General features: G+C 46.2%; 1 protein-coding gene across 1 annotated transcript in view; it reads right to left on the reverse strand.

Annotated features, from left to right (window-relative positions):
• LOC307140496 (zinc finger E-box-binding homeobox protein zag-1) overlaps window positions 1-12,500 on the reverse strand; it is a gene marked incomplete at its 5' end in the record, with an annotated part of 72,258 nt that overhangs the window by 4,028 nt on the left and 55,730 nt on the right. The window contains 4 exons of the mRNA XM_079840055.1: window positions 411-1,357; window positions 2,216-2,324; window positions 9,248-9,447; window positions 10,674-10,859. Coding sequence (XP_079696181.1) covers window positions 411-1,357; window positions 2,216-2,324; window positions 9,248-9,447; window positions 10,674-10,859 — 1,442 coding nt within the window. The remainder of the gene's footprint in view (window positions 1-410; window positions 1,358-2,215; window positions 2,325-9,247; window positions 9,448-10,673; window positions 10,860-12,500) is intronic.

The following is a 12,500-nucleotide window of genomic DNA, read 5'->3' on the forward strand; positions in this document are numbered from 1 at the left end:
TTGTTTTGTGTATCTTATTTTTAATATTTTATTATACAAATTTAGAATAATATTTTTTTATAATGAATGTCATTTATTATACACATTTAGAAATAAATATTTATTTATATTGTTTTATTCATATTTAGAGTACATTTCTTTATAACGAATATAATTTTTATTTTCATATTGAAATATACATATTTGTTATGATGAATGTCATATTTTTATATCTTATCATAAATATTTAGAAACAATTTTATTTGTATATATTTTATAATAGATATTTAGAATATATCTAAAGTCATATTTTATTATACATTTTTGTTATAACGAATATGATTTTTATTTTCATATTTTATTATACATTTTGATAAGTAGTTCTTTATTTCCAGTGTGTTTGGGTGTGATTATGTTATATATATATATACCATGATTGAATGTCGTTCATGCTGGATTCTCTTCAGGATTGACTCTGGCTCCGCCTCCATCATATACGCCACAGGAGACAGGAAGCCTGGGCTCGGTGTTGGTGGCGTGAGAGGAAGTGATGTCAGACCGTTGTGTCCCGGGATCATGTGATTGAAGAGAGGGTAGCTGCTGAAAACCGTGCTGCCAAACAGAGGCGATGCTGCATAAGCCCCGCCCACCTGCTGCGGGGTGGGCGGAGTCAATCTTTCGCGTCTTTCCTGCGGCGGCGAGTAACCGTTACTTGGCAAAGCGGAGGCCGATTTAGGGATGGACAAGTCTAAAGGTTCGCTCTGAATGTGATGGCTGGATGGGCGGGGCGATGTGTTGATTGACAGGTCCAGGTAGCGCAGGTGCTGGCGTTCAGGTAACGTCGGGGAAGTTGGGCCGCCCTCTTCTCCCGCCCAGTGTTTGTGCGGGGAATCTTGCGCCAGCTGTAAAGGTGTGGGCAAAGGCACGAGGATCTGCTGCGGGACCGAATGCCAGGATGCCCGCTGGGGCGAGGGCAGGTTATTGTGGTTTTTGTCGCCCCCCCCAGCCTCCCGACGGAGCATCTCCTGCAGCAGGTGCTCAAACTTACTGCGCGACTGCAGAAGCGGAAGCAGCGTGGTGCCCTTAAACACGCCCGCCCTCATGGCCAGATCCTCCGCAGGGTCCCATGCCCGGCTCAGAGCGGGCTCCAGCGGGTACTGAGCGTACGGAGAGCCCCTTCCCCGGCTGCTGTTCCTCCCTCCGGCCACAGGGGGCGATGTGGGCGATGGGAAGGCGTACGCGTGTCCGTTAAAGTGCGCTCCGTTTCCCGCCGCGCCGGCGCCGCCGCCGAGGCACTTCTTGCTGCTGAGGTGTGAGCTGTAGGAGCCTGAGTGACTGAAGCGCTTCTTACAGTTCGAGCACTCGTACGGCTTCTCACCTGCACAGGAGACATGGACACACACAGTGTTGGGGAAAGATACTTTGAAAAGTAATGCATTACAATATTGCGTTACTCCCTTAAAAAGTAACTAATTGAGTTACTTTTTAAGGAAAGTAATGCGTTACGTTACTTTTGCGTTACTTTTTCTCACCTGGGCTTGTTTTTGTTTTGTTTTTATAACAAAAAAGTTCTATTTTTGTGCAACTGTAAAGACCTCTTCATACTAAAATGTAAATAATGCGCCCCAGGCTGAGGTAAAAATGCAGATTCCCTCATGAACACTAGAGGGCGCAGCTCTGGATAATGGAGGAATAGATGCAGGAGGAAAAAGTTACCAATAAAAACAAAAAATCTAGTAATTTTCATCATCAAAGGTCAGCAGCAAGACATTGGTCAATTAAATATAAAGGTAGATTATGCATAAAAATAGTTGTTTTATTTAACATTTAATTATTGGAGGTTTGCATAGTATTCTGATTTTGCATCTTGAGGAGTACAGAATCTTTATTGTGCAAGTGAGATTAATAAATGCTCACATTTAGTCTAGAACTACAATAACCCTCATGTTCACACACACACACACACACACACACACACACACACACACACACACACACACACACACACACACACACACACACACACACACACACACACACACACACACACACACACACACACACGTCTCTGCACTTATTTTTCTCAACATGGGGGCAGGAGAGCAATTAGTGTGAAAAGTAACTCAGAGATTTTGAACTTGAAATAAGAACTTGCTTAAAAAAGGTCCTAATGGTCATAAAGTGTTTCTTCCTCTTAAGTTCAGTGAGTGTGTGTGAAAGCACTGGTTTGTCTTACCGCTGTGAATGCGCAGGTGCTCTTTGAGGTGATGCTTGTATTTAAAGGCCTTTCCACACTGATTACACTTGAACTTCCTGCTCTCCATACTGGGCTCAGACAGGGAATTCTGGGACACACATGAAATCAGGAGCAGTTAGCACACGTCTGCATGCGTGTCATTCACTCAAAAAAATTACTTTTTGAATGAACATAAAAAAATCATGGAAAGTATTTCCACATGATTAACTTGCTTCATTTCAGCGTTATGCAATTCTGTTATTCCAATCTAATGTACTTACGTTGATTCAACTTATTTACAATGGTTAGGCACAGCTTAATTTAATAGTGTCATCCCAACTAATTTGCAATTTTTGGACCAACTCATTTATTTAAGTTAGCCTAACAAAAGTGCTTAATGCTGAAAGAAAGCCGTTTAATGACATGGAAAAATCATTTCCATGATTTAATTACAATAATTCAAAGAATAGCTTTTGAGTGCATTTACAAAACCTTTTACAAGATTTTATTGGCTAGCCAGAAAAGTGTTCTGTTACATCCATGGCATGCCCAAAGTAGTTCCCTTTCGAAAGGGAACTCGCGCTGCGTCAGCTTGACGCTACGGGGAACGCCTCCAGCGTGACTGGTGCCTGAAATCACAATGAAAAAACTTCAATCCTATTGACCGGCGACAGCCTATGATGTCATCAAGGTGCGACCAGGAAGTATATAAGGGCGCCTTGCCAGCATGACAGTATCTCTTCGTCTTCAGGGACTGTTTTGCCTGTCTTCACGTGAAACGTCTACAAGAAGGATAACAATGAAGTGTGCTGAGAACGCCACTTCTGCAGGTGTGTTTTGAATGTGTATCTTGCGCTTTGGATACACACACACTTTGCGTTTACTGTCTGGGAGAAGAGCATGCATGAGAGGTTTGCGAACCTCTTGTGAAAGTATTTGTGAGCGTTGTCCTCTGGAAACGCTCCGCTCTCGGTGGGACCTCTTCTCGAGGGGAGAGGTTTCAGCATCTGGGAAAGACCACGCTCAAGCTGAGGCTGAGCGGCGTCTGAAATGCGCTTCCCAGATGGATCTGGCTCGTCGCTTGGAGACAGTTATGGTTCTTGAGGACGATCCAGATCGCGAGAGGCTCGAGCAGAGGATGGGTGAGTCAGTTAAAGATGCTGAAGCTTTTCATACCATCCTGTCCCATGTACGGGGAGTTGCTGGAAGTCATGGAACGCGCTGCGGGTAGACTGCAGCTGCCTTGCGGCGCGTGAGGAGAAAGGCTGAGCGTCCAAACAGTTCGGACGATCGGTTTCTCTCCGCCCATGACCTCCCAACTCCTGGGAGTCTTCCATTCTTTCCAGATCTCCATCAACAGATCTCGAGGGAATGGAAGAAACCATACTCAGCCCGCATCTGTCGACATCGGCGAGCTAGATGTCGCTGATGTCGAGGGACTGCCTGGCTGGGTATATGTCGATGCCGCCCGTGGACGAGATGTTATGTTTATCTCGCCTCTGGGCGGCCGGCGACACTGTGGCTCCCACCCTGCCGGTCTAAATGCCTGAATGGCAGGGCGTACATGTCAGTGGGTCGCGCTGCAGCGGCTTTGCACACCACAGCTGTGTTGCAGGCGGACCTGCTGAGGGACCTCGATCAGGGGGGAGGGACCCCCTGAGGCGGTAGTCGAGTCGCGCCGGACCGCGGTTTTCGCTCTCCGGGCCACCGTACAAATAGCGCCGATGCGGCGAGGGTGGCCACGGAGAGACATCTGTGGTTAAACCGTTTGGACATCAGGGAGAGGAAAAAAAAAAAAAAAAAAAAATCCTTTCTCCCTGATGCCCCGGTTTCGCCATCTGAACTTTTCGGCACCTCCGTAGAGGCGGTGGTGGGAAAGTTCGGAGAGGCGAAGGCGCGCTCGGCGGCATTCAGGACATGCATTCCGCTGAGGTCCGGGACCGTGCCCAGGCAGTCGGGTGTCCCCGGCCCGTCCCAGTCTGAGGGCTGGAGACGGGAATAGCGAGCCAGCGTCGCCTCTCGTGCGCCCCGCCGCGGAGGACTGGGGGCGCAGGGGAGGCGGGACACCCGCGACAGGAAGAGGAAGGAAGCCGGGGCTGGTAACCGGAACCAGCGCAGGCAGCAGACTCCACCCCCCGAGGAGCGCGGAGATGAACGCTGCCTTTTTTCCCTTCCTCTGGTTTTCCCCCGGGCGCTTTTACATCAGGCCGGTGGCCTATGATGAGCAGAAAATGTAAGATTCTGCCGGCTCGCCTGGCTAGTTTGGTGAAAGCGCCCCCCTCAGGATGGCGGGCGGATACTAGCTCGATGGCTGGGTTGAAGCACCGCGAGGAGCGATTGGTAAGTCCCCCTCTATGAGGGCGAAACATTTTCAAAACTATGTTTTTCAGGACTTTTTGACCGTCACTCCCCTGAGGGGTTGCTTGGGGAAATTTTGGATCATCGAGGGATTTCGCAGGGCCTGCAGCTCCCCGTGAGTAAGCTAAGAACGATCTTCTTTGCAACATTATGTGGTTGTCTGTGAATGCCTCACTTTTGCTAGTAGAGTCTTGCTGCCTCTCCGTGTTATTTTTCCCACTATGTGGGTGTTTAATTTGCGCTCTTGCCCAAGGGCTTGTAGTGTAGAGGGCTAGCTGTGTTTTCCTAGCGTAAAAGTGGGAAGTAGCTGAAGACCGGGTACGCGCTAATGCGCGAGCTGTAGTAAGATCTGCGCCCAGCTCTGCGGGGCTTTGGGAAAAGGGGTTTCGGGGCCTCAGTGTGTTATATTAGAGGTAATAATATTTCTTTCCCGAGCCCTGAGTAGATCTAGTGCGGTATGCCGCACCACTTGGCCTAGGCTTTGTCAAGGATGGGGGCGTTCCCTTTTAATGAAGGTTGTTCGCCCCTGGCCTGTCCTTTGATATGAGAACATGGCGTGGTTTATGCATCCTTGTTTCAGCCTCCTCTTGTTACAGAGTCGTCCGGCCAAGGCCCGCCCCCTTCTCTGCGTTCTGGGGTTATGAGTAACGCAGTCGGGGTGTTGCAGCAGACAGCGACTTTGCCAGTGGTCGTGGGGCGGAGTGAAGCGTCTTTCGCTGGTTTTGCGATCAGACTTTATCTGCCGTTTCCGCCTTTCAGAGCTTGGTGGCCGCCATCTTTTGGCGGCCCCCGGCCTCTTCCTGGAGGATGTTCGGCCGGTGGGTTCTATATTTTCTAAAAGAAAAGGTATTGTTTCACCCTTGCTCTATGTCTCTGCTCCACCTCCTTTAGGGCTCGGGTTGAACTGAACATCGGATAAACCTCTGTGAAGGTTCTGGTCCGATGCTCCCCTGAGGCCCGAGCATTACCAATGGCTGACGCCCTCGCACTTATGGTTGGCCGCTGCATGGAAAGTAAGACAGCCGCCCCGAGGCAGGTGACGTAAGTTGTACTCCCCTCGCTTTAGAGGGTCTTTGTTTAAGCACTTTCGCTGAGTACACTGCTGTTGGCAATGTGATTAGGTCCATGTTTGTAGGCGCTGCCCGAGAGACTGCGCCGTCCTAGGGGCCCTAGGACACGGCGATGCAAGTTGTCCCTAGCTGCCTCTGGGATGGAGCCAGCCCCAGGGCGTAGGAGCCAGCTGGTTGTTAGTAGCCAGCTTGGGCAGTCTGGGCAGTTGGACTTCAGAACAGGTAGTAGGCGTCAACTGGCCTCCCTGCAAGGAAGTCTCGACGCCGTGGCCCACGAGTGGGCCCTGGAGGTTTTTCTCCACTGGTGTTGACATCAGCAGTAACTTCGTCAGCTAGTCTCCTTGGGGATGAGTCCCCAGGTGTGATCTGGATTTCCAGGCTTTGTCAGCAGCAGACAGCTGCCGCCAGCCCAGGCGCAGCAGCCAGCCTTCTTTAAGGCCGCCCTGAGGGGTAGGCTCCCGGTTTGGTTTACCTTTACTCAGATGGTAGGCCCGATTGGCCTCCCTGAGGGCCTGCTGTGGTCAGCAGGCGCTGCCTGGTCTCCCCCGAGGGGGCACGACTGGCATTAAGTCCCTCGACGGCTGGTACAAACTGCTAGTAGGCACTGGATGGCTAGCACGAGTGCTAGTAGGTAGTAGGCCACAACTGGCCTCCCTGAGTGCAGCCGCTGAGGCGGTGACCATGGAGTGCTATGAGTAGCACATTCTGGCTATGGGCGGCATGTTCTGTCATCAGGTGGAGGCCCCTCTCGGCCTCCCTGAGGAACGAGTTCCCTGGGTGGGAACGCACAACTGGCTTTACGCTGACAGCTAGTGGTCACCCGCTATCAGGCGCCGGTCTCTGACCGTTCGCGAGACCTGGAGGCGGTGCTCTTACCCTAGCACGACGAGACGTTACTGCTGCTATGCGGTCCCCACGGGAGGGGTCTTTCATAATTTGCCTACTGCATGGTTACCTACCAGGCAGGCTTATGAGCTCCTCTCGTATGAGGGTCTACTATGAGCTTACGGCCGCTTGGCGCTGGTTAAGGGTCGTAGGCCCTTCGGGGCCTCCCTGGCATAATCAGCCTGTAAGGCCTCTGGCCTCCTAAGCACGTTTTAAAGTAGGTGCTTGGTAGATCCGAGGATCGAGCGGCTAAACTCCCCTCGCTAGCAAGGGTTATATAGCACTTCGCTGAGAGCTGCTCTCCGGGATAACCCGTCTCTGAGATCTGGCTAGTGGATGTCACTGCCTTTTTTGCAGCACCCTAGCGGGATGCCTCTTCGGAGGCGAGTACCAGAGGCTCTGTACTGTACAGACAGGGTTGACCGTATTACGTGTCCCACATTAGTCTGGGTCACCTGGTCAGGTCTCCCTGGTGGCATTCGGTGAGAACCTCCCGAATAGTGACTGGCATAGGGTTCCCTCGTAGTTCCCTTGCCACGTTCCCTTAAAGGAACCCCTTCTAAGTCGAATGGGCTGGTTCCAGGCCTTCGAGCAGGGCCTGGGAAGGACCTCATGTGTGTGAAGGTTCCTTCTTGGGCGATAGCTTGGGCTATGACCGTAGGGAGCGCTGTCACTGACAGCCTAATGTGACCAGAAGGGGAGTGGTTCAGGCATCTCAGTAGAATTTGCTTGTCTTGACAGTTGTCACTGCCAGTGGGCATGCACTCCCGTCGGCATGGCGGCGTTGGTATATCGTTCCCCGTAGCGTCAAGCTGACGCAGCGCGAGTTCCCTTTCGAAAGGGAACGTCTCAGGTTACGAATGTAACCATTGTTCCCTGAGAACAGGGAACGAGACGCTGCGTCGCTGTGCCATGCCGCAGGGCCTGCCTGCCGAAAACAGTCCCTTCAGACGATTAGATACTGTCATGCTGGCAAGGCGCCCTTATATACTTCCTGGTCGCACCTTGATGACATCATAGGCTGTCGCCGGTCAATAGGATTGAAGTTTTTTCATTGTGATTTCAGGCACCAGTCACGCTGGAGGCGTTCCCCGTAGCGTCAAGCTGACGCAGCGTCTCGTTCCCTGTTCTCAGGGAACAATGGTTACATTCGTAACCTGAGACGTTTTTTATATTAAAACAACATTAATAGTTATTAGTAGGTCCTCACCCCAAGCACATGCTCTACACTTCACCATTTTACATTTACATTTATATTTACGCATTTGGTAGACGCTTTTATCCAAAGCGACTTACATTGCATTCAAGGTACACATTTTTAACATTTTTGTCAGTTCTTGCTTTCCCTGGGAATTGAACCCATGACCTTGGCGTTGCTAGCGCCATTGCTCTATTGTTTCAGCTACAGGAAAGATGTCACCACAATGGTAACCTCCAAAAACACTAACAGAACACAAACTTTTACTCACCAACATAACACAACATTAAGCATTAAAAAGTCTCTCAATTTTCTCATCTTGTTAAAAATGCATCAAATTGCACTTTATTTAAACATTTACTCTCCGAATTCAGCCCCTTTGCAAAGCATGATGGGAAGTGAAAGTCTTATTTCTTTGGGTTACTTGATTGAAACATGTTATTTCAAAATGAAAACATCAAGTGATGTCAAAGAGTGACGGTTTTAAGTCAGTTTAACATGAATCAATTACATTTGAACCAGAAACCTAATTTAAAGAGTAAGTTCAGCCAAAAATGAAAATTGTGTCATTAATGACTGACCCTCATGTGGTTGGACACCCGTCAGACCTCCGTTCATCTTCAGACACAAATGAAGATATTTTAGTGTAAATCTGATGCTCTGAAAGGCCTCCATTGGCTCAACTTTACACTCTCAAGACCCTTAAAAGACACTAAAGACTAAAGTTACAAAGTCCATCTCACTACAGCGGCTCTACAATAACTTTATGAAGACGAGAATAGTTTTTGTGCGCAAAAAAACCCTAAATAACGACTTATATAGTGATGACGATTTCAAAACAAAGCATCATGAAGCTTCGAAGCGTTATGAATCAGTGAGTCGAATCACCAGTTTGAAGCGTTATGAATCAGTGAGTCGATTCAGCAGTTTGAAGCGTTATGAATCAGTGAGTCGATTCAGCAGTTTGAAGCGTTATGAATCAGTGAGTCGATTCAGCAGTTTGACGGTTTGACACGCGATCCGAATCATGAATCGACTCACTGATTCATAACGCTTCGAAGCTTCATGAGGCCGTGTTTTGAAATCGTCATCACTATATAAGTCGTTATTTAGGGGTTTTTTTGCGCACAAAAACTATTCTCGTCTTCATAAAGTTATTGTAGAGCCGCTGTAGTGAGATGGACTTTGTAACTTTAGTCTTTAGTGTCTTTTAAGGGTCTTGAGAGTGTAAAGTGCATTGAGCCAATGGAGGCCTTTCAGAGCATCAGATTTACACTAAAATATCTTCATTTGTGTCTGAAGATGAACGGAGGTCTGACGGGTGTCCAACCACATGAGGGTCAGTCATTAATGACAGAATTTTCATTTTTGGGTGAACTAACCCTTTAATAGTGTTAAATCAAGATGAATTGCTTAAATAAAGTGAACAGCATCATAAATAATTTTTTTGAGTGTTGGCTGTGCATGTGTGTGTGTGTGTGTGTGCATGTGTGTGTGTGTGTGTGTGTGTGTGTGTTGTACCTTGTCATGAGTGTGGCTGTGGAGCGTGAGGTGTCTCTCCATCTGAGTGCGGTACGGCGAGCTGAACCCACACAGAGGGCAGATGCTGTCCCGGTCCGGGCAGAACTTCACGTGTTCCCTCAGCGAGGCGTCAGGCCGGACCGTCCGCTGGCAGTACGGACACGTCTGAACCGGGGCGTCAGAGTTTAAGGGTCCAGCGTCTGCACAGACGAAAGCTCGTGTTAGGGTTTATATTACGATGATACACACTCACCTAAAGGATTATTAGGAACACACACTAATACTGTGTTCGCCTTCAGAACTGCCTTATTTCTACGTGGCATTGATTCAACAAGGTGCTGAAAGCATTCTTTAGAAATGTTGGCCCATATTGATAGGAGAGCATCTGCAGTTGATGGAGATTTGTGGGATGCACATCCAGGGCACGAAGCTCCAGTTCCACCACATCCCAAAGATGCTCTATTGGGTTGAGATCTGGAGACTGTGGCGGCCATTTTAGTCCAGTGAACTCACTGTCATGTTCAAGAAACCAATTTGAAATGATTGGAGCTTTGTGACGGTGCATTATCCTGCAAACAATGCTCAGGTAGGCCGTGGCATTTAAACCATGCCCAATTGGCACTTAGGGGCCTAAAGTGTGCCAAGAAAACATCCCCCACACCATTACACCACCACCACCAGCCTGCACAGTGGGAACAAGGCATGATGGATCCATGTTCTCATTCTGTTTACGCCAAATTCTGACTCTACCATCTGAATGTCTCAACAGAAATCCAGACTCATCAGACCAGGCAACATTTTTCCAGTCTTCAACTGTCTAATTTTGGTGAGCTCGTGCAAATTGTCGCCTCTTTTTCCTCTTTGTAGTGGAGATGAGTGGTACCCGGTGGGGTCTTCTGCTGTTGTAGCCCATCCGCCTCAAGGTTGTGTGTGTTGTGGCTTCACAAATGCTTTGCTGCAGACCTCGGTTGTAACGAGTGGTTATTTCAGTCAAAGTTGCTCTTCTATCAGCTTGAATCAGTCGGCCCATTCTCCTCTGACCTCGAGCATCAACAAGGCATTTTCTCCCACAGGACTGCCGCATACTGGATGCTTTTCTCTTTTCACACCATTCTTTGTAAACCCTAGAAATGGTTGTGTGTGAAAATCCCAGTAACTGAGCAGATTGTGAAATACTCAGACCGGCCCGTCTGGCACCAACAACCATGCCACACTCAAAATAGCTTAAATCCCCTTTCTTTCCCATTCCGACATTCAGTGTGGAGTTCAGGAGATTGTCTTGACCAGGACCACACCCCTAAATGCATTGAAGACACTGCCATGTGATTGGTTGATTAGATAATTACATTAATGAGAAATTGAACAGGTGTTCCTAATAATCCTTCAGGTGAGTGTATGCATTAGAGGCAGGAGGCGGCCATCTTACCTTTCCCCTCAGGGGAGCTGTGTTCTCCCGGAGACCAGCAGATGGGGGACATGTCTCCGCTGACGCCGTCTAAATGAAACGAGCTGGCGGATCCGTTTCGCTGCTGTGTGTGAATCGGGCTGAGCAGATGAGACGCTTTCCTCAGCTGGGCCACCGAGTCCTCGATCACATGACCGTCAGTCTGACCTGAGAGAGACACGCGTGTTCACATCACCGGCACATACAAACTTCAGTAAGTAGATATAGTAAACAAAAGTGCAAAAAAACTGTAATAAATAATAATAATCATCATTTTCATCCAGATATCATTTCTGGGCTGACATGTTTTAATCCAGATTAAAATAATGATGAAATAATGAATAATGAAAATTTTGATTTAAAAGGGAAAATTATAACAAAATTGTCATATTTATGTCATAATTCTGACTTAACCTAGTATCTCATGGTTTCAACTTTTTCTGTCAAAATTATGATCAACCAAAATGGGCTTCCATACATTTCACTCCGAAATCAAAAGAAGAATAAAGATAATGCTTATTTATTGTCTTAATATTATGAATATATATATATATATATACTTTATTACCTTAATATTTTAGCATTTTAATTTATAGATATCATTTTTATTTTTAAGAATTTATTAATATTATTTTTAATTCAAAAGCATATATAATTTGTTTATATTTTGACTCATTTATTATTATTATTTATTTAAATTCAATTCAGCTTTATTTATAAAGCACATTTACAACATTAAAAAGTTAAAATTTTGATTTAAAAGGCAAAATTATAAAAAAAATTATGTCATATTTATGTCATAATTCTGACTTTTTACATCATTAACCAAAATAATAAGTATGACATAAATAAAAAATTTGGTCAGAATGGGTTTCCATACATTTCACTCCGAAATCAAAATAAAATTATTTTGAATAAAGATAATGCTTATTTATTGCCTTAATATTATGAATATATATATCATTTATTACCTTAATTTGTATTTTAATTATTTTAATAATTTAATTATATTATATATATATATATATATATATATATATAATCAACCTCAGTTGGCCAAAGTGCTGTACATAAAGTATAAAATTTAATCAAATCAAAGCAACTCATACAAATGACAAAGAATTAAAAGCACGAGAAAAAAATATGCATTTTTATCATGGATTTCAATTCGAATCAGGGCCCACTACTGCATTACTTATTCAAAATAAATTACTTTTAATATAATAAATATAATATATATTTTTATAGTGTATTTACATATATATTATTATTATAATTATTATTTATTAATATTATTATTTTCATAACAGTACATTTAACCCGCAAAAAATAAATCAACCATAATAATCACCATAGTGAACATCTGTAAAAACATAAATCCAGTTTTGGTCCCAGTTATTAGTGCTTCGATGAGCCTGTCGTTGGTTTGTGACTCTCATGATGAAGGAACGCTGGGACTCTAGAGAACTCACACACACACACACACACACACACACACTGAGAGCGGCAGTCGACCTCAAACACACACACACACACACACACACACACACACACACACACACACACACACACACTGAGGATGGCAGCACTGGGACTCTAGAGAACTCACACACACTCACACTGAGAGCGGCAGTCGACCTCAAACACACACACACACACACACACACACACACACACACACACACACACACACACACACACACACTCTGAGGATGGCAGCGCTGGGACTCTAGAGAACTCTCTGGTCCGCTGAAAGCAGTCGACACACACTCAAACACACACACACTGAGAGCAGCAGTTGGACTCTCA

This window comes from Gobio gobio (assembly GCF_949357685.1).
Source record: "Gobio gobio genome assembly, chromosome: 17".
NCBI classification, from domain to species: domain Eukaryota; kingdom Metazoa; phylum Chordata; class Actinopteri; order Cypriniformes; family Gobionidae; genus Gobio; species Gobio gobio.